We start from the raw sequence: 20,724 nt of genomic DNA on the forward strand, positions 1-20,724 counted from the left end.
CCTACTGCTGTTCCTGTTTCATATGGTCTTACAAAAATAATTGCCATCTTTCACACAACAGTTAAATAGCCATCAACACACTGACAGAAATGATTTTCAAATGAAGTATTTGATATTCTTTAAAATAATTGTATTTATTTGAAAATCAATATTCAGTCATATCATTACCATTGCATTGATTCAGTGACTTCAGCAGTATTTTTGATGACAGCAGCAGTAAAAAGTAGGATTTTTGAGACTCTGTGCAAATTTGCATTTGATTGCAAAACCAGATTTTAGAAGCTGTTCCCAGATAAAGTTAACAATCACACACCAGGTTATAGTCCAACAGGTTTAATTGGAAGCACACAAGCTTTCGGAGGGTCACTCCTTCATCAGGTGGTAGTGGAGGGCTCAATCCTAACACACAGAATTTATAGCAAAAATTTACAGTGTGATGTAACTGAAATTATACATTAAAAAATTGATTGCCTGTTAAGCCTTTCATCTGTTAGAATACCATGATAGTTTCACTTCTTTCATGTGTAAATCACAAACCACAAAATCTTTTTTTAAAAGGTTTCATTCTCTGGTTAGCTGTTAACAATGGTGATAGCTAGACAATATGTTGAAGGTGTTGGCCCCCTGTGTTCTCTGTCTATGCCATGATGTTCAGACTGATCTAAAAAGTGAGATAACGGAGTTTTACATGAATTCATGCAGTTTTTGAGCAAAGAACAATGTAACCCTGGAAGTACAAATTCACCCCACAAAATATGTGTGTGTGTGTGTGTATAGTGCAATGGTGGTCACCTGTAATGTGACATGAACCAAGGTCCATGTTGAGGCCCTCCCTTTGGGTACCGAACTTAGCTATCAGCCTCAGCTCAGCCACTTTTCGCTGCTGCCTGTCCCAAAGTCCACCTTGGAGGATGGCCACCCGAAGGTCCGAGGTCGAATGTCCTGGACCACTGAAGTGTTCCCCAACTGGAAGGGAACACTCCTGTCTGTTGATTGTTGTGCGGTGCCCATTAATCCGTTGTCGTAGCCTGGACTTGACATGTATGCTCAAACTGTCAGGAAATATATAAATGCCAGATTCATCATCTGTACCCACAAGATAGAGAAAAACATCACCCGTTCACAATGCAATGCCATCCAGGCTCTCAAAACCAATCACAACATTATCATCAAACCATCAGATAAAGGAGGAGCCATTGTCATTCAAAATAGAACAGATTACTGCAAGGAAGTGTACCAACAATTGAATAACCAGGAACACTACACGCAACTACCAGCTGATCTGTCCAAAGAACACACCCGTTAATTAAACACACTGATCAGAACTTTGGATCCAGTCCTTCAGAGTTCCCTACGCACCCTCATCCCACGTACTTCTCGTGTAGGCGACTTCTACTGCCTTCAAAAGGTACACAAAGCCAACACACCAGGACATCCCATCGTGTCGGGCAATGGGACCCTGTGTAAGAATCTCTCCGGCTATGTGGAATGTATCTTGAAACCTATTATACAGGGGAATCTCCAGCTTCTGTCGCAACACTACGGATTTTTTACAGAAACTCAGCACCCACGGAGCAGTCGAACCAGGAACATTCCTCGTCACAATGGATGTTTCCGCACTGTACACCAGCATCCCCCACAATGACCACACCGCAGCAACAGCCTCAGTACGCAACACCAACAACTGCCAGTCTCCAAACACCATCCTACAACTCATCTGCTTTATCCTTGATCACAACGTCTTCACCTTTGACAACTAGTTCTTCATCCAGACACACAGAACAGCCATGGGGACCAAATTTGCACCCCAATATGCCAACATTTTTATGCACAGGTTCGAACAAAACTTCTTTTCTATGCAGGATCTCCAACCAATATTATACACCAGGTACATTGATGACATTTTCTTCCTCTGAACCCATGGCAAGGAGTCATTGATAAAACTACACAGTGACATGAACAAGTTTCATCACACCATCAAACTCACCATGGACTACTCTCGACTATCTGTCTCATTCTTGGATATATGCATCTCCATCAAGGATGGACAGTTCAGCACCACACTCTACCACAAATCAATAGACAACCTCACAATGCTACACTTCTCCAGCTTCCACCCAAAACATATTAAAACAGCCATCCCCTATTGACAAGCTCTACACGTACACCGGATCTGCTCAGATGAGGAGGAATGTGACAGACACCTGGAAGTACTCAGGGATGCCCTCACAAGAACGGGATACAATGCCCAACTCATCGACCACCAGTTACGACGTGCCACAGCAAGGAACCATAATGACCTCCTCAGGAGACAGACACGTGTTGCAACTGACAGGGTACCCTTGGTTGTTCAGTATTTCCCAGGAGCTGAAAAATTACGCCATGTTCTTCGTGACCTGCAACACATTATCAGCGAGGATGAGCACCTCACCAAGACCTTCCCCACACCTCCACTACTTGCCTTTAAACAACCGCCAAACCTCAAACAGATCATTTTTAGTAGTAAGCTGCCCGGCTCTCAGGACAACTCCATGCAACCCTGTCACAGTAGGCGCTGCAAGACGTGTCAGAGTGTGGACGTAGGTACCACCATTACGCGTGGGGACACCTCCCACCTTGTACATGGCAGGTACTTATGTGAGCTGAAAAATGTGTTGCTGGTAAAGCGCAGCAGGTCAGGCAGCATCCAAGGAGCAGGAGAATCGATGTTTCGGGCATATGTCCTTCTTCAGGAATGAGGAAGGTGTGCCAAGCAGGTACTCATGTGAGCCAACGTTGTCTATCTTATACGTTGCAGGCAAGGATGCCCGGAGGCATGGTATATTGGGGAAACCGAGTAAAGGCCAAGACAACGGATGATGGGCACCGCACAACAATCAACAGACAGGAATGTTCCCTCCCAGTTGGGGAACACTTCAGTGGTCCAGGACATTCGACCTCGGACCTTCGGGTGACCATCCTCCAAGGTGGACTTCGGGACAGGCAGCAGAGAAAAGTGGTTGAGCAGAGGCTGATAGCTAAGTTCGGTACCCTTAGGGAGGGCCTCAACCGGGACCTTGGGTTCGTGTCACATTACAGGTGACCACCATTGCACTTTATACACACACACACACACACACACCCTCCTATACACACATACACACTGACACACATATACACAGACGCGCACACAAACAGACACACACACTCACACATGCACCCCCTCACAGACTTAAGACACTCTGCACTCACTACACACACAACACATGCACTTTCTCATACTTACAACCCCCAACCCAGACAGACACACACAGACAGACAAAGACCCACATGCACATATATATTTTGTGGGGTGAATTTGTACTTTCAGGGTTACATTGTACTTTGCTCAAAAACTGCATGAATTCATGTAAAACTCCGTTATCTCACTTTTTAGATTAGAATCAGTCTGAACATCATGGCATAGACAGAGAACACAGGGGGCCAACACCGTCAATATATTGTCTAGCTATCACCATTGTTAACAGCTAACCCAAGAATGCAACCTTTTAAAAAAAGGTTTTGTGATTTACACATGAAAGAAGTGAAACTATCATGGTATTCTAACAGATGAAAGGCTTAACAGGCAATCAATTTTTTAATGTATAATTTCAGTTACATCACACTGTAAATTTTTGCTTTAAATTCTGTGTATTAGGATTGAGCCCTCCACTACCACCTGATGAAGGAGCGACACTCCGAAAACTGGTGTGCTTCCAATTAAACCTGTTGGACTATAACCTGGTGTTGTGATTTTTAACTTTGAACACCCCAGTCCAACACCGGCATCTCCAAATCATGTTCCCAGATAATGAAGATATTTTTCACTATATATTTAAAAATTTAATAAAACAGATTCTTATTCATACTCACATAAATTAGCAGCTGAGGGAATGGACACAAATGAGAAAGATGCCTCCACCAGTAACTCAGAGCAATCTTACTGTTAGTTTTGCATTATCAGCAGCTTAACTCTGATTTTCTTGTTGGATTCTACATTCCAGACATTGATCACTATCATATAACTGCCTGTGATAATATTCCATTACAGATGTATTGAAGCGATTAAGTTGTTAATTTTTGTGTTTTTATTTGGAGGACTGGCAAACAATCTGTGCCTTTTCTCTTTCAGCACAGTGGTAAAATGGATGAGAATAGGTTCGTGGCAGTGACCAGCACCAATGCAGCAAAGATCTTCAACCTATATCCTAAGAAGGGAATAATAGCCAAAGGCTCGGATGCTGACATTGTAATCTGGGACCCACATGCTGTTAGGTAAAGTGTTGAACTAGAGAAAAGCTACAATTCCCTTGTCTAGAGATATTTAAACATGAATTGGTGTCCACAATACCCATTTATGCCTAAAAAGGGTGGAAAACCTCTCAATTCTGTAGTCATGTAACCAATTCTGCACAGATGTTGGTTCCAATATTAAATTGGTGTGGCCCATTTTTTAAAGTATTAAACTACTCGATGATAATAAACTGGGCTTAATGTCTGTTCAAGGGCTCCATGTAAAATCCAATTTCCCATGAATGGGGCTCTTCACAGGCCCCAACTTACTGACAAAAACTATTTTTACTTGAAATATTTGGCAGTTGTAGAAGTAAAAATGAACCATAGTAGGTTGCAGCACAGAAGGCGGCTTATTGCTGAGTCAAAGAATTTCTGATCTTCTCATCTTGATTAGAAATCTGTGACCTCTGGTTATTGAACACTGATCCAAAGAATCAACCCTTCTTTATCTAGTCCATAAAATCTCATCATCTTGAGATAAGTCACCACTTAACCTTCACCCTTTCAAGAAGAACAAGTGTAGATTATTCGATTTTTCATTCCTGAAGACTGATGCCTGACAAACTTAAAGGTATGTGGAATCAATGGTTTCTTTCTGTACCCTTTCAAAAGTCTATGCACCATCCTTGAAGTGTGGTGCCTAGAATTGGCCACCATGATAAGTCAGTCATTTTTGAAGTTCCAGCATAATTGCTGCTTTGTTCTTTTTGTCTGTTTATGAACCCAAGTAATCCACATGTTGGTTTTTGTGAAAAATCCTCAATATATGTATCTATAATTGAGACAAATATTTCTCAATTGTAAATTTGTACAGTTTGATGCTAATTTTGATATACATCCAAGTTTCTTTTCATACTCCTGTTTTTTACTGACAATTTTGTCAACCTTTTTAAGAGCCAGCAAGCAGAGTTGGATAAGATTGCAGATTGAAGACTGGAAAGCTGAGAGAGACATAAGGAGGAGATAGGGAATGAGAGGGCCAAAATGTATCAGGGAAGAGATTAGTGAACATATCCTGGAACAGAAAAGAACATGATCAAAGTAGTTATGAGGGGAGGCAGACCAGAATTGGAGCCTGGAGAAAAAGGCATAGATGAGTGCATAGGATGGGATTGGGCTGAGATGTGAGATTTTATCATATTAAAAAAAGCTGTCTTGTTGATGATGAAGATTGAGTTAAAAATTTGAGGTCCATGCCAATAGAGGGAAAAAAAAGTCAGCTAGTAAACAGTCTGGATCCCTGAAACAAGAATGTAACTGATAAGAGTTTTTAACATGCTCTGATGATAATGGACCAGTTTCTTCCAGTGTAAATTGGAGGAAATTGTGTCTTATACAAGACCGAATGTCATATAACCACTCAGACACCAGTTAGTAGAGAGATCAAAATGAGTGATAAAGAGTCAGTCTAGGTGATGTCAGTCAACACCTTTTGGATGTTACCAACTGAAGCATGTTGATGAAGAAGAACAAAGATCCAAGGCTGAATATATGAAGAATTCTGGGGAAGTATCAGTATACCGATGGGATTAATGATCATTGTTGGAGACAGTTTGTTTACGTTTTGATTGATTAGGTCACACAATAATGCAAAACTTCAAATTAATGATGCTCCCTTTTCAGCAATAATTAGCGAGTTACATGTTTAATCTATTGCTAACTCTTTGTATTTGATTTCTGTTTATTAGTGGTGCAGTCATTTTTATTTAATCTTTTCATTACAAACAGAACTATTTCAGCCAAAACACATCACCAGCTAGTAGACTTCAACATTTTCGAAGGAATGGTGTGCCATGGGGTCCCTTTGGTTACTATTTCACGAGGTAAAGTGGTGTATGAAGATGGAACTTTGCACGTTGTGCCAGGAAACGGGAAATATATTCCTCGAAGACCCTTTGCAGACTATGTCTTCAAGAGAATCAAACAGCGTGATGAGGTAAGTGTCCGCTCTAAACAAAAATTCTTACACGGGATTGAAATCACTACCTGCCTTCTCGCTTGTGACTGAGTCATTTCCCAGATATTGTTTTTCCATTAACCTGCATATAGAGTCAAAGAATAATACAGCATGAAAACAAACCCTTTGGTCCAACCTGTCCAGATATCTTGAACTAATGTTTAGATTTCCTCCAAAGCGGAAACAGGCCCTTCAGCCCAACAAGTCCTCCAAAGAGTAACCCACCCAGACCTATTCCCCTATATTTACTCCTGACTAATGCACCTAAAACTACAAGCAATTTAGCACGCCAATTCACCTAACCTGCACATCTTCAGACTCTGGGAGGAAACCCATGCAGACACAGGGAGAATGTGCAAACTCCAAACAGACAGTTGCCTGAGGTGGGAATCAAACTTGGGTTCCTGGCGCTGTGAGGTAACAGGGCTAACCACTGAGCCACATGCCGTGATCTAGTCCCATTTACCAGTGTTTGGCCCATATCCCTCTACAGGAGAAAGTGAGGACTGCAGATACTGGAGATTATAGTCAAAACGTGTGTTACTGGAAAAGCACAGCAGGTTAGGCAGCATCAGAAGAGCAGGAGAATCAACATTTCGGGCATAAGCCCTTCATTAGGAATGCCCCTCTATGCCCTTCCTATTCATGTACTCATGTAACTGTGTCTGCCTCCATTACTTCTTTTGTCAGTTCATTCCACATAACCACCCTCTGCATGAAAAAATTGTCCGTTTTAAATCTTTCCCCTCTCACCTTAAACCTTATGCCCTCTGGTTTTGGACTCCCCTACCCTCATAAAAAGACCTTGGTTTTTCACTTTATCCTTTCCCCACATAACTTTATAAACTTCTATAAAGGTAACTCCACCGTCTCTGTTCCAGAGAGAAAAAAACCCAGCCTTTTCAGCCTCTCAGTAGCTCAAACCTTCCAACTCTGGTAATATCCTTGTAAATCTTTTCTCAACCCTTTTCAAGTTTAACAACATTTTTTCCTATAAGGGAGACCAAAATTTATAGCAGTATTCTAAAAATGGCCTCACCAATGTCCTGCACAGTGCAAACATGATATCCCAAATTCTTAATGCACTGACCAACGAAGGCAAGCATTCCAAATGCTTTCTTCACTATCCTATTTACCGGTGACTCCACTTTTAAGGAATTATGCATCTGCACTCCAAGGTTTCTTTGTTCAGCAATACTCTCCAGGCGCTTATCATTAAGTGCCATAAGTCCTGCCCTGATTTGCTGAAGCAAAAAGCAACACCTCATATCTAAATTAAACTCTATTTGCCACCCCTTAGCCTATTGACTTATCTGACTAAGGCCCCAGTGCTCTCTGAGCTAACCTTAACTGTCCAGTACACCATGGTGTCATCTGCTAGCTAACAGGTTTATACTCTTCAGCCATCTTGAAGCTTTCATTCCTCTTTAAGTTAGTATAGCCTTTTCCCATTTGTATTAGCAGAAACTATTCAAGATGTATGGCTTCGGATTTGAAATTGATTGCTTCAGGCTATGTGGTAAAATTGTTTTGAGTGCTTGAGAAAGTAATCTGCAGTAAAATGAGGCATTGATTTTGACTTCTGGGCCCAAACTTTAGCAAGTTCAAGCGACTTGATCCATTAGTTAAAATAACAGAAGAGTCCTGATTCCTGGTCTGAATGCAGTACTTATTGGTTTTCCTAGAGCAGAGGCAGATTGTATTTTGCATATCTCCAGTCTATGGATGTGGTGACATATTTACAAGTGCTGTTGCCTTCAGTTAGAGGTATATTATGAGATTTATGAATTTGAGGAAAACCTGCTTAAACCTGTTTGAGTTCTTTGCAGAAGTCGAACAACCCTTTGGGAGTGTTAAGGGTAGATAACGTGGAACATGGATAAAAAATAAAATAGTTCTGTTGAACAGTCAAGCCATTTAATTTCCATTCTGTTAAACTTTGGACGAAGAAATACCATGCTCTTTAAAACAAATCCATCTGCATAGTTTCATTAAATATTTGTCAACATAAATGCACATATTATCATTATAATCTTGGTCAGTGTTCCCTCTAATTTTCTTTCGGAACCAGAAGTCAGTGCCAAGACTGGCAACATGACTTGCCATCAGCAGAACCTTGGAGCAACTGCACATATGTAATTTGAATGGAATATTGGTTTTGTGCTTCATGATTAATTCCACAACCTATTGTCATCACAACAGGAGGGTTATAGGAAAAGTTTCCATAGAGGGAGGAATAAAGTAAACACTGAGCATTCCCCCTTGATGGGTTTTGGGGGTGCAGGATGCGATGTGAAATACACATCCGATGCTTCTTCCTTTGTAGGCTGCTTCCTAACTGATGTGGTCCCAGCTTTTCTTCCTTTCCCCTGCCAGATGTTACATATTGTTTTAAATAAATTGAGAATAGGATGTCCAGTACCAAATTTGACTGGGTTGATCATAAGCCAACAATTACCACACAGGGAAGAAGGGTGCAAAAATAAGCAACTTCTCATTTAAAATAAATCAGTTGAATCCTTGCCAAGATCTACTTTTCCAAACCTTCTTTATTTTTTTCATGTAATTAGTAAGTGAATAAACATTCTCCATTGATGCTTCTGTAAGAATGCTAGTGTTATATCACTGTTTGTCCAACTTACAGGTTTCAAGTGCTTTAAACCTGAGAGCAGTGATTAGTAATAATTGAAAAAGTATGCATAAATGTAATTATTTTAAACTAATATTTTCCATTCTTATTGCTTTCATCTACCTTTGGAGATTGGTTCTGTGAAATCTGATATTTTATTAACACCACATTTTAATCTGAACAGCAGTTCAAGTGTACTACGGTTAGTCACACCGTTCAATTGAGGAAGCCTGATATTTATTGTTTATTTATCCTGATGTAGGGTCTTGACCCAAAACAGTGACTTCTCCACTTCCTGATGCTACCTGGCTTGCTGTGTTCTTTCAGCCTCCTGTTTGTCTATTTTGATGTTTATTATTTCTCAACAATTATACTTGCCAATGAGAGGAAGCATCAAGTCCTGCAGCACAATGTACATAATCAAGGCAATCATTAACATTATTGCTGTGATGGTCATATGCTTTCAGGCCTTACTGAAGGTTATCCTTCCAACCTACTATATTTATGCCTCACACTCCATCTTAAATGCTATAAGTTGAACATTAATCACAATGACTCTGTAAGAAAGTACACTTGTTTCAGCTTCCACTGCTAACTTGGTACAGGGTGAATTTGTAGTTATTTTAAATCAACCTGCTCTGACATGTTGTGTCACATGCTTGGGCAAATCAAGCTTGAATCCAGACCTCCTGACCCACAGGTAGGGGCACTGCCACCACACTACTAGAGTAGTCAGGGCAAGTTTGTAGGCTGCTTCTTAACTGATGTGTTGCTATTCCAAGCACTTGCCACAATTTATAAAAGGCAAGTGCTAATATGGTGCTCAATCAATTGGGACTGATTTAGGATGTTATCCCTTCACTTCTGGGGTTCAGTGGAAGTCTCATCTCCCTGCCAACTGTAAGGACACTATGTATACAAGTCGCATCAGAGCTGGTAATCCCAAAAGTTTAGCTCGGAATTGCAATGATGGTGATGGTGATTTTGATCCATTGGATCTGGGAGTGGTTGATGCAATTAAATAGTAGAGAATATTACAGTGTGTGGCACTAGTATCCTTTGGTAAAAACAATGACTGCAGATGCTGGAAACCAGTTTCTGGATTAGTGGTGCTGGAAGAGCACAGCAGTTCAGGCAGCATCCAAAGAGCTTCGAAATCGACGTTTTGGGCAAAAGCCCTTCATCAGGAATAAAGGCAGTGAGCCTGAAGCGTGCAGAGATAAGCTAGAGGAGGGTGGGGGTGGGGAGAAAGTAGCATAGAGTACAATGGGTGATTGGGGGAGGGGATGAAGGTGATAGGTCAGGGAGGAGTGGGTGGAGTGGATAGATGGAAAGGGAGATAGGCAGGTCCGGACAAGTCATGGGGACAGTGCTGAGCTGGAAGTTCAGAACTAGGGTGAGGTGGGGGAAGGGGAAATGAGGAAACTGTTGAAGTCCACATTGATGCCCTGGGGTTGAAGTGTTCCGAGGCGGAAGATGAGGCATTCTTCCTCCAGGCGTCTGGTGATGAGGGAGCGGCGGTGAAGGAGGCCCAGGACCTCCATGTCCTCGGCAGAGTGGGAGGGGGAGTTGAAATGTTGGGCCACGGGGCGGTGTGGTTGATTGGTGCGGGTGTCCTAGAGATGTTTCCTAAAGCGCTCTGCTAGGAGGTGCCCAGTTTCCTCAATGTAGAGGAGACTGCATCGGGAGCAACGGATACAATAAATGTTATTAGTGGATGTGCAAGTAAAACTTTGATGGATGTGGAAGGCTCCATTAGGGCCTTGGATAGAGGTGAGGGAGGAGGTGTGGGCGCAGGTTTTACAGTTCCTGCGGTGGCAGGGGAAATTGCCAGGATTGGAGGGTGGGTTGTTTGGGGGTGTGGACCTGACCAGGTAGTCGCAGAGGGAACGGTCTTTGCGGAAGGCGGAAAGGGGTAGGGAGGGAAATATATCCCTGGTGGTGGGGTCTGTTTGGAGGTGGCGGAAATGTCGGCGGATGATTTGGTTTATGCGAAGTTCGGTAGGGTGGAAGGTGAGCACCAGGGGCGTTCTGTCCTTGTTACGGTCGGGGGGGTGGGGTCTGAGGGCGGAGGTGCGGGATGTAGACGAGATGCGTTGGAGGGTATCTTTAACCACGTGGGAAGGGAAATTGCGGCCTCTAAAGAAGGAGGCCATCTGGTGTGTTCTGTGGTGGAACTGATCCTCCTGGGAGCAGATCCGATGGAGGCGGAGGAATTGGGAATAGAGGATGGCATTTTTGCAAGAGGTAGGGTGGGAAGAGGTGGAATCCAGGTAGCTGTGGGAGTTGGTGGGTTTGTAAAAATGTCAGTGTCAAGTCGGTCGTCATTAATGGAGATGGAGAGGTCCAGGAAGGGGAGGGAGGTGTCAGAGATGGTCCAAGTAAGTTTAAGGTCAGGGTGGAATGTGTTGGTGAAGTTGATGAATTGTTCAACCTCCTAGCGGGAGCACGAGGTGGCGCCAATGCAGTCATCAATGTAGCGGAGGAAGAGGTGGGGAGTGGTGCCGGTGTAATTACGGAAGATCAACTGCTCTACGTAGCCAACAAAGAGACAGGCATAGCTGGGGCCCATACGTGTGCCCATGGCTACCCCTTTGGTCTGGAGGAAGTGGGAGGATTCAAAGGAGAAATTGTTAAGGGTGAGGACCAGTTCGGCCAAACAGATGAGAGTGTCGGTGGAAGGGTACTGTTGGGGATGTCTGGAGAGGAAAAAACGGAGGGCTTGGAGACCCTGGTCATGGCGGATGGAGGTGTAGAGGGATTGGATATCAATGGTGAAGATGAGGCGTTGGGGACCGGGGAAACGGAAGTCTTGGAGGAGGTGGAGGACGTGTGTGGAGTCTCGAACGTATGTGGGGAGTTCCTGGACTAGGGGGGATAGGACAGTGTCGAGGTAGGTGGAGATGAGTTCAGTGTGGCAGGACCATGCTGAGACAATGGGTCAGCCAGGGTGGTCAGGTTTGTGGATCTTTGGAAGGAGGTAGAACCGGGCAGTGCGGGGTTCCCGGACTATGAGGCTGGAAGCTGTGGGTGGGAGATCTCCTGAGGTGATTAGGTTCTGTATGGTCTGGGAGATGATGTTTTGGTGATGGGGGGTGGGGTCATGGTCGAGGGGATAGTAGGAAGAGGTGTCCTCGAGTTGACGTTTGGCTTCAGCGGTGTAGAGGTCAGTGCGCCTGACTACCACTGCGCCCCCTTTATCCGCTGGCTTAATGGTGAGGTTGGGATTGGAGCAGAGGGATTGGAGGGCTGCGCGTTGTGAGGGTGAGAGGTTGGAGTGGGGGAGGGAGGTAAACAGGTTGAGGCGGTTAAAGTCCCGGTGGCAGTTTGAAATGAAGAGGTCGAGGGCGGGTAATAGGCCAGCGCGGGGTGTCCAGGTGGATGCAGTGTGTTGGAGGTGGGCAAAGGGGTCCTCGGAAGGTGGGCGGGAGTCCTGATTGTGAAAGTAAGCTCGGAGGCGGAGGCAACGGAAGAATTGTTTGACGTCACGGTGTGTATTAAATTCATTGATGCGTGGATGGAGGGGGTTGAAGGTGAGTCCTTTGCTGAGGACTGATTGTTCATCCTCAGTGAGGGGGGAGGTCTGGAGGGATGTTGAAAACTCAGCAGGGCTGGGAGCTGGGATCTGGTGTGGGTGTAGAACTGGGAGTGGGGGCGGAACCTGTCACTGGAGTGGGTGTGATGGTGGGGGGAATGGGAGTGGAGTCATGAGCAGGGGTAGTGTTTCCCTCGGGGTTCTGGGGGGTGGGGATAGTGACAGTGGGGTCTGTGGGGGGCGTGTCAACAGAATTCAGGTGAGTGGCGCTGGTAGGGGCAGAAGTGATGGTGTCCACGGCAGTAGGGGTGGCGGAAGTCACTGAGCATGTGGCGTCAGAGATGATGTGAGGTGCAGAAGTGATGTCACCTGTGATGCATGAGGAATTGTGAGGGGTGGAAGTGGTTGTGGGAGCGGCCATGATGGGGGCGGAAGTGACATAATCAATCAGCGTGGGGGTGGCAGCTGCATCAGCTACATGGCTAATGGCGGAATAGATTCCAAGGCCAGGGGAATCTTCTGGAATGTTTGAGGAGTGCTGGTTATGGAGGTGGATAGATAAAGTTTGTTGTACTTAGTTTTTGATGTTTGAGATGGAATTGAAATACTGTTTGTTGAGAGTATGAATTCTCCTGAAGATGTAGTACAGACTGGGTTCTTTGCAATTCTGAGAGAGTGTGGCCCTTAGCTGAGGCAGGGCTGACTGGAGCGAGGTTAGGTGCCGGCGCATTGCTGTGAGCGTGGAGCAGAGGAACTTGAAGGAGACCTGTTGGTGGTGTTTTTGAATCTGTAGTCTGTACTGTTTGTCCTGTTCGGGTCCAAACTCTGCTGTTTTAAAGGTGGTCCGGAGTCCATGTGGGATCAGTTGGTTATGGAGGCAGGCACTGAGGAAGCAAATGTGGCTGTGGTAGCGAGTTTGTTTCACGACATGTTTGAAGAGCTTCAGGGCAGAGGAAATGACCTGGGAGTTGCAGTGGGAGAGGGACTCCCTGAGATTCTTGTAGAGAGAGGAGGAAAACTTCTTCAAGGCAGGCATCCTTGCAAGAGGATTCGCAGTAGGGTTAAAATCAACGAGGTAAAAACAATGACTGCAGATGCTGGAAACCAGATTCTGGATTAGTGGTGCTGGAAGAGCACAGCAGTTCAGGCAGCATCCAAAGGGCTTCGAAATTGACGTTTCAGGCAAAAGCCCTTCATCAGGTATAAAGGCAGTGAGCCTGAAGCATAGAGAGATCAGCTAGAGGAGGGTGGGTGTGGGGGGAAAGTAGCATAGAGTACAATGGGTGAGTGGGGGAGGGGATGAAGGTGATATGTCAGGGAGGAGAGTATCCTTTACTTTAGTGACCATAAAATTCCCCACTTTTGTTAAAGTTTTAAAAAGACCAAGTATGCTACAATCCAAGTTGAACCAAATTAATCAGTGTTGTTAAAATACAGGTTTGTCTGCCTACACCAGTACAGAGGGAGCCATACCAAGGAGAAGTAATGTCACCGTCTCTAACTACCACATCCCACCATGATGGAAAACAGTCATGTCATTGAACATTTACCCTTTCTGGTATGTAGAACCCAGTTCTGGTTTGAAATGGTTAGTATGGTAATGCTCAAATGTTCTTGATGTCTTGATAAGAAAGAACTCATGTCAAAGTAATTATATTTTGTGGGGGTTTTTTTGTTGTCAGAATATGCATCAGGGTGAACTAGTTGTTGGAATGAAATTCAAGTTGTGAAAGAAAGTCGCTCAGATACTTCATTCACACTGCTCTTAGCCAGGAACTTCTTACAACCATCAATGCTACAGTTTGGATCTTGCATTTAGTTGAGGCATACAAAAGTTTTGACAACCTTGGTAATTTAAAGGGCTGCAGTCATGAGCCGGCTCAATGCCTATGTGGAGCAGCTCTCAATGAATCAGGCCTCGTACTTATGTAAATATTTCTCATAACTCCAGATTAAGAAACTGATATATGCTGCAGAGATCTGGACCCAGTTCACACAAATTGTAACTTCAAGATCTGAGTAGAAGGGACGTCCTCTGGGAATTACAATGCTTTTTGAATTAGAATTAGGCTCGTCCATTAAATTTATTCAATGTCCATTGCACTCTGCAGTAGGGAATTCCACAGAGGTACAACCCTTTGAAAGAAAATTTCTCATCTGTTTTTTAAACCTTCCATCCCTTATCCGAAAACTATGATCTATAATTCTAGATTGGCCTACATGAGGAAGCATTCTTTTTACAACTACTTTTGTCAGTCCACTTTAGCATCTTAAATACCTATATTATATATCCTCTGATTCTTCAGGATTCCAAATAAGAACAGAATAGAATCCTTAAAGTGTGGAAACAGGCCACTTGGCCCAATGAGTCCACACTGCCCCTCCGAAAAGCATCCCTCCCAGACTCATCTTTTCCCTGTATGGCTAACATACCTAACTTACACATTCCTGAACACTTTGGTTAATTTAGCCAATCCACCTAACTTGCACATGTTTGGAATGTGGGAAGAAAATAGAGCACCCAGTGGAAATCCACACAGATAGAGAATGTGCAGACTGCACACAGGCAGTTGCCTGACAGTGGAATTGAACCTGGGTCCCTGGCACTGTGAGGGGCAGTGCTAACCACTGAGCCACCATGCTGCCCATGAGCCAAACGTAGGTCTAAACAGCTCAATTTGTCTTCATAAGACGAATCTCTTATCTCTGGGATCAACCTATCTAGTGAACTTACTCTGCCTTGAACAATTGCAGCATTTCCCTACTTTTATATTCTATTCCTTTAGCAATAAACTCCAAAATTCTATTTGCGATCCTCATTACCTGCTGTACCTGCTACTAGTTTTCTGTGATTCATGTCACAAGGACCCATAAATCCCTCTGCACTATAAAGTTTCTCTCTATTTAGATAAGAGATTACCTTTCTATTCCTCTGATCAAAATGGATAACCTCATGCTTATCTATGTTAAACTTGATGTGCCAAATTTTGGCCATTCATGTAACTAATCCTTATCAATACAATACAATTCAGCTCGGGGACTGACCCTTCTGACCTGCACATATTCCTAGTACTTATTTAGATCTACTACTTATTATCCATATACTGTTTCTAACCCTCTGTTTACCTCCAATTCATGTGTCTATCAGGATACACCTTAAACATTCCTAACATGCTTACTTTCACCACCTCCACTGCTCGTGTGTTCCAGGAAAAACTTTCCTCTCACTTCTCCCCTAAACTTTCTCCCTCTCACTCTAAATCTGTGCCTTCTTATAGTTGACCTTTCAACCCTGGGAAAAAGCCTCTGACTATCCACCCTATCGATGCCTATAGTAAATTTTACAAACGTCTATCAAGTCATCGTTCAGCCTCCATCTCTCCAGTGAAAACACTTGGAGTCCATACAACTGCTTTTCGTAACCAAAACCCTCCAGACCAGACAACATCCTGGTAAACTGTCTGTACCCGCTCCAAAGCATTCATGTCCTTCTACATCGTGGTGACCAGAACTGCATGCAGTGTTCCAAATGTGGCCTGACTGAAGTTTTATACAACTGTAACATAAATTCGAACTTCGAATATTTGATGTCCCTGCCAATGGGTCAACGCGCTGTATACCTTCTTGACCAATTTATCCATCCGTGATGCCATTTTCAGGTTTCTGTGGACCTGTACACCCGGATCCTTCTATAATGTAAATATTAAGAGTTCTCCCATTTACTGTATAATTTGCACCTGAATTTGGTATCCAAAATAGATCACCTTGCATTTATCTGGATTAAACGTTATCTACTATTTCTCTGCCCAAATCTGCAATCAATATCCTGCTGTAGATTTTAACAATCCTCCTCATGATCTGCAACTCTACTAATTTTGGTGTCATCCACAAACTTACTAATCAGACCACCTACATTTTCCTCCAGATCATTCATTTATATCAATTTGTAAATTTCTTTGTTGCTTTATTACAGCTATTTATCCAATGTGCTGTATATCTTCTTGACCAACTTATCCATCCGTGATGCAACTTTCAGGGATCTGTGGACCTGTACACCCGGATCCTTCTATAATGTAAATTATACTTGCCAATGAGAGGAAGCATCAAGTCCTGCAGCACAATGTACATAATCAAGGCAATCATAAACATTATTGCTATGATGGTCATAGCATTACTGAAGGTTGTCCTTCCAACCTACTATATTTATGCCTCACACTCCATCTTAAATACTATAAGTTGAACATTAATTACAATGACTCTGCAAGAAAGTACATTTGTTTCAGCTTCCACTGCTAACTTGGTACAGGGTGAATTTGTAGTTATTTCCCATTCTCCCATTTACTGTATAATTTGCACCTGAATTTGATCGATATGCAGAGTGATCTATGGGCAAGCTTTAGAAATCAGGGATGATTTTAATGTATTCAGAAAATATTGCATTTTACATAAGTTATCATACAGGCTAAATGGAATGCTGGTTATATAAGAAATCAAAAAGTTATTCTGTTGCTTGTTCTTCCCAGGAACGCCTGTTATAAAGAATCCTCAGAACTGGCAGAGAAGATACGACACTGCACTCAGTGAAAATTATACTACTTTTGTGTGACTTGTTTAATTGGAAGAGGTCATGCTGACAGAATTTTATTACATGAGAAGTACTCATAAGAATCATATCAACTTTAAATAGATTGTTACATATTTTATTAGAATAATAAGAGTGGATGTAAAGGATAAATTCTGAGGGGAAATCCACCAAAGTGGATCATAATCTCTTTAAATCGTAGATTGATTCAAGGAACTGAATGGTCTACTCCTCTATTTCGTAAGCATGATGCAAGGTAGTGAATCTAGAGATGCATTAAAAAAAACATTTTTAAAGTCATACTATACAGAAATTGGGCCAGAATTTTCTGGAGTTGATAATTTCCTAGTGTGCCTTATTGTTTAGCCTCTTGCCTGGATGAGTGCTTTCCAACAACCATCCAAGACAAAACAGCCTGCTTAATTAGCACCTCATAACCCCTTTAATATGCACTCTTTTCGGCGCTAACGGTGAATTATCATTTACAAGACACACAACTCACCAAAGGTCCTTCATTAGCACCTTCAAACTGTACTCCTTGGGCAGGACTTAGCAGATGCATCAGAACTATTACCTGCAAGTTCCCCTCAAAGCGAGACACTATCCTGACTTGACACTATGAGCTCAATGTAACATGGCCTACTATATGATTTTGAGAGGTAGGGCATGTAAAGTAGAGTGATGTCCAAACCATCACCTTTCCACTCGCCCAAGACCCAAAATATCGATTCTCCTGCTCCACGGATGCTGCCTGACCCGCTGTGCTTTTCCAATGCAGGTCTCCAGCATCTGCAGTCTTCACTTTGTCCATAATGAGGGGTGGGTAGGTGCAGAAATTAGTAGCGCCCTCTATTTATACATTAATAATTAAGAGTCAGATGAATTCATTAAAAGCCCAATATTACACTGCCCATACCATAATTTAGAGGAGAGTTGGAGCAGGCAATCATTTTGAAAGGTTTTTTTTAAATAAAAACTGATAAGAAGGAAGGAGATTTACATCCTTGGAGGGTGTTCTTGCCCCTCAGGGACACCCCCTTAGAAGATGGTATACCATTCTCTCTGATCTTTAAACCCCCATCCCAGAGTAGTGAAAAAAGATCTGTTCACAGATTTCCCTCACTCTATAGGCCTGCCTTCCCTCTATAGACCTGGCAGTGTTTAGCATTACGAGGACTGTTGGAGCTATCAGCTAATCAGTTTGGCAAGTTCCAGAGAGTGGACCTTTTGTCAGCTCCCCCACAGCATGTGTGGATGCTAGACAGTTCCTGCTGAGGTTATGGGAGAGACAAACTCTGTATCATAGTGAAAAAATAGCCACTGTCTTAAAAATCTAAAATACATCAATTGCAGTGCAGTTCAACAAAATAGCCCATCATTGTCTTCTCCAGGGTAATTGTGCTGGGTAAGTCAGCAACACAGATATCCCATAAAAAGTATTTTAAAAAATCTGTCACTTTTACTCTAGGCACAACATTTTACATCCAACACAAAACATAATGTAGTTTGTGGAATTTAAATCGTAGATTGACTCAAGGAACTGAATGGTCTACTCCTCTATTTCGTAAGCATGATGCAAGGTAGTGAATCTAGAGATGCATTAAAAAAAACATTTTTAAAGTCATAGATTTAACAGTAGTTTGTGGAATTTAAGCCACTGCGACATTAAGTACTCAACTTCTTCCTGACTGCCAGCCTTGTGAATCTCTGAAGGATTAGTTATTAGAATTAAATCCAATTAATGTTTACATGACTCATGTTATAACATCATAGAAGAAAGTGAGAACTGCAGATGCTGGAGATCAGAATTGAGAATATGGTGCTGGAAAAGCACAGCAGGTCAGGCAGCATCCGAGGAGCAGGAGAATTGACATTTCAGGCATAAGCTCCTCATCAGGAATGAGGCTTGTGGGCCAGGGGGGACTGAGAGATAAATGTGAGGGGGGCTGGGGGTGAAGGTCGCTGAGAATGTGATAGGGGTGAGGGGAAGGTGATAGGTCAGAGAGGAGGGTGGAGCGGATAGCTGGGAAAGGTGATGGGCAGGTCAGGAGGACAGTACCTGACCTCTCATCTATAACTATAAAATTCCTAGAGTGTGCAAGGAGGCCTTTCGGCCTATCAAGTCCATACTGACCCACAATCTTAATTCAGAAATGTTTGTGCTGTTCTAGTGGAGAGAATCTCAATGATCCCTACAGTCTTGCATATAAATAAATACTCAGTGCACTGAGAGTGCAACTAGTATTTATCTTTGCATCGATAAACAGGTATGCAAATTTACACAACACATAAGCTTATCTGAGTAGTCTGTTATCTCATGGGGCTTTTTTTTGTCTAAATTTAATGTGAAAATGTAAATGACTAGTTACGAACACAAATCAACAGGGAAGTGATCCAACCTGTGACTTTTTTTTAATCTTTATAGCCGAGTAGTACCATGCAGTATGCTCCCCACAGAACTACCAGTGATGGTGGTTCTTAATTTGTGATGTATCTAAATAGGTTAAAAAAAACTGTTTTAATTCAGATTTGTTCTAGTTCACAAATGTATACCTTAATTGATAAAACACCATGATAAACCTAACAAGGAGTTTAAATTCTGGCACATAGCCTACCTGTTTTCCATTACTTTGGACCATTTTTGGTTAAGGGAATTTTTCAATAGGATTGTTAGAAATACTACAATGACTGCAGCTTTCTGTATTTAAAATAGAATGCATCATCTCTATACTCTGCAGCCTAGTGATCTCAAAGTAAAATTATCAAACTGAAATCGTTAACTTATCTCAAGTGCCTTATGTGGTTTAATTTTATGATGAATGATCAAAATCTGGGACTATGTTTGGTGAACTTAAAATATCAATAAAGATCTTAAAAGTGCACAAAAGCTAACTTTGGCTGTCCTTGCTTTTATTTTTGTAATCACGTTATGTGGTAAACTTAACAAATCAAATATATAGAACATAGAACAGTACAGCACAGAATAGGCCCTTCAGCCCACAATGTTGTGCCGACCATTGATCCTCATGTATGCACCCTCAAATTTCTGTGACCATATGCATGTCCAGCAGTCTCTTAAATGTCCACAACTGCTGCTAACAACGCATTCCATGGTCTCTCAACGGTCTGTGTAAAGAACAGCCTCTGACATCCCCTCTATACTTTCCTCCAACCAGCTTAAAACTATAACCTCTCGTGTTAGCCATTACTGCCCTGGGAAATAGTTCTCTGTCTATCGACTCTATCTATGCCTCTCATTATCTTGTATACCTCAATTAGGTCCCCTCTCCTCCTCTTCTCCAATGATAAAAGTCCTAGCTCAGTCAATCTCTCTTCATAAAATAAGCCCTCCAGTCCAGGCAGCATCCTGGTAAACCTCCTCTGAACCATCTCCAAAGCATCCACATCTTCTCTATAATAGGGCGACCAGAACTGGACGCAGTATTCCAAGTGTGGTCTAACCAAAGTTTTATAGAGCTGCAAAAATATCTCACGACTCTTAAACTCAATCCCCCTGTTAATGAAAGCCAAAACACCATAAGCTTTAACAACCCTGTCCATTTTAGAACATAGATAGAACAATACAGCACAGAACAGGCCCTTCGGCCCACGATGTTGTGCCGAACTTCTATCCTAGATTAAGCACCCATCCATGTACCTATCCAAATGCCGCTTAAAGGTCGCCAATGAATCTGACTCTACCACTC

General features: G+C 42.7%; 1 protein-coding gene across 2 annotated transcripts in view; it reads left to right on the forward strand.

Annotated features, from left to right (window-relative positions):
- Positions 1–18,941, forward strand: part of dpys (dihydropyrimidinase) — a 75,844-nt gene extending 56,903 nt beyond the window's left edge. For both annotated transcript variants that reach the window (XM_072570607.1, XM_072570608.1), the window contains 4 exons: positions 4,151–4,293; positions 6,043–6,250; positions 13,873–13,993; positions 16,959–18,941. In XM_072570607.1, coding sequence (XP_072426708.1) covers positions 4,151–4,293; positions 6,043–6,250; positions 13,873–13,977 — 456 coding nt within the window. In that variant the 3' untranslated portion in view covers positions 13,978–13,993; positions 16,959–18,941. The remainder of the gene's footprint in view (positions 1–4,150; positions 4,294–6,042; positions 6,251–13,872; positions 13,994–16,958) is intronic.
- Positions 18,942–20,724: the final 1,783 nt, after the last annotated feature.

Source organism: Chiloscyllium punctatum, chromosome 5 (assembly GCF_047496795.1).
Source record: "Chiloscyllium punctatum isolate Juve2018m chromosome 5, sChiPun1.3, whole genome shotgun sequence".
In the NCBI taxonomy this organism is placed as follows: Eukaryota; Metazoa; Chordata; class Chondrichthyes; order Orectolobiformes; family Hemiscylliidae; genus Chiloscyllium; species Chiloscyllium punctatum.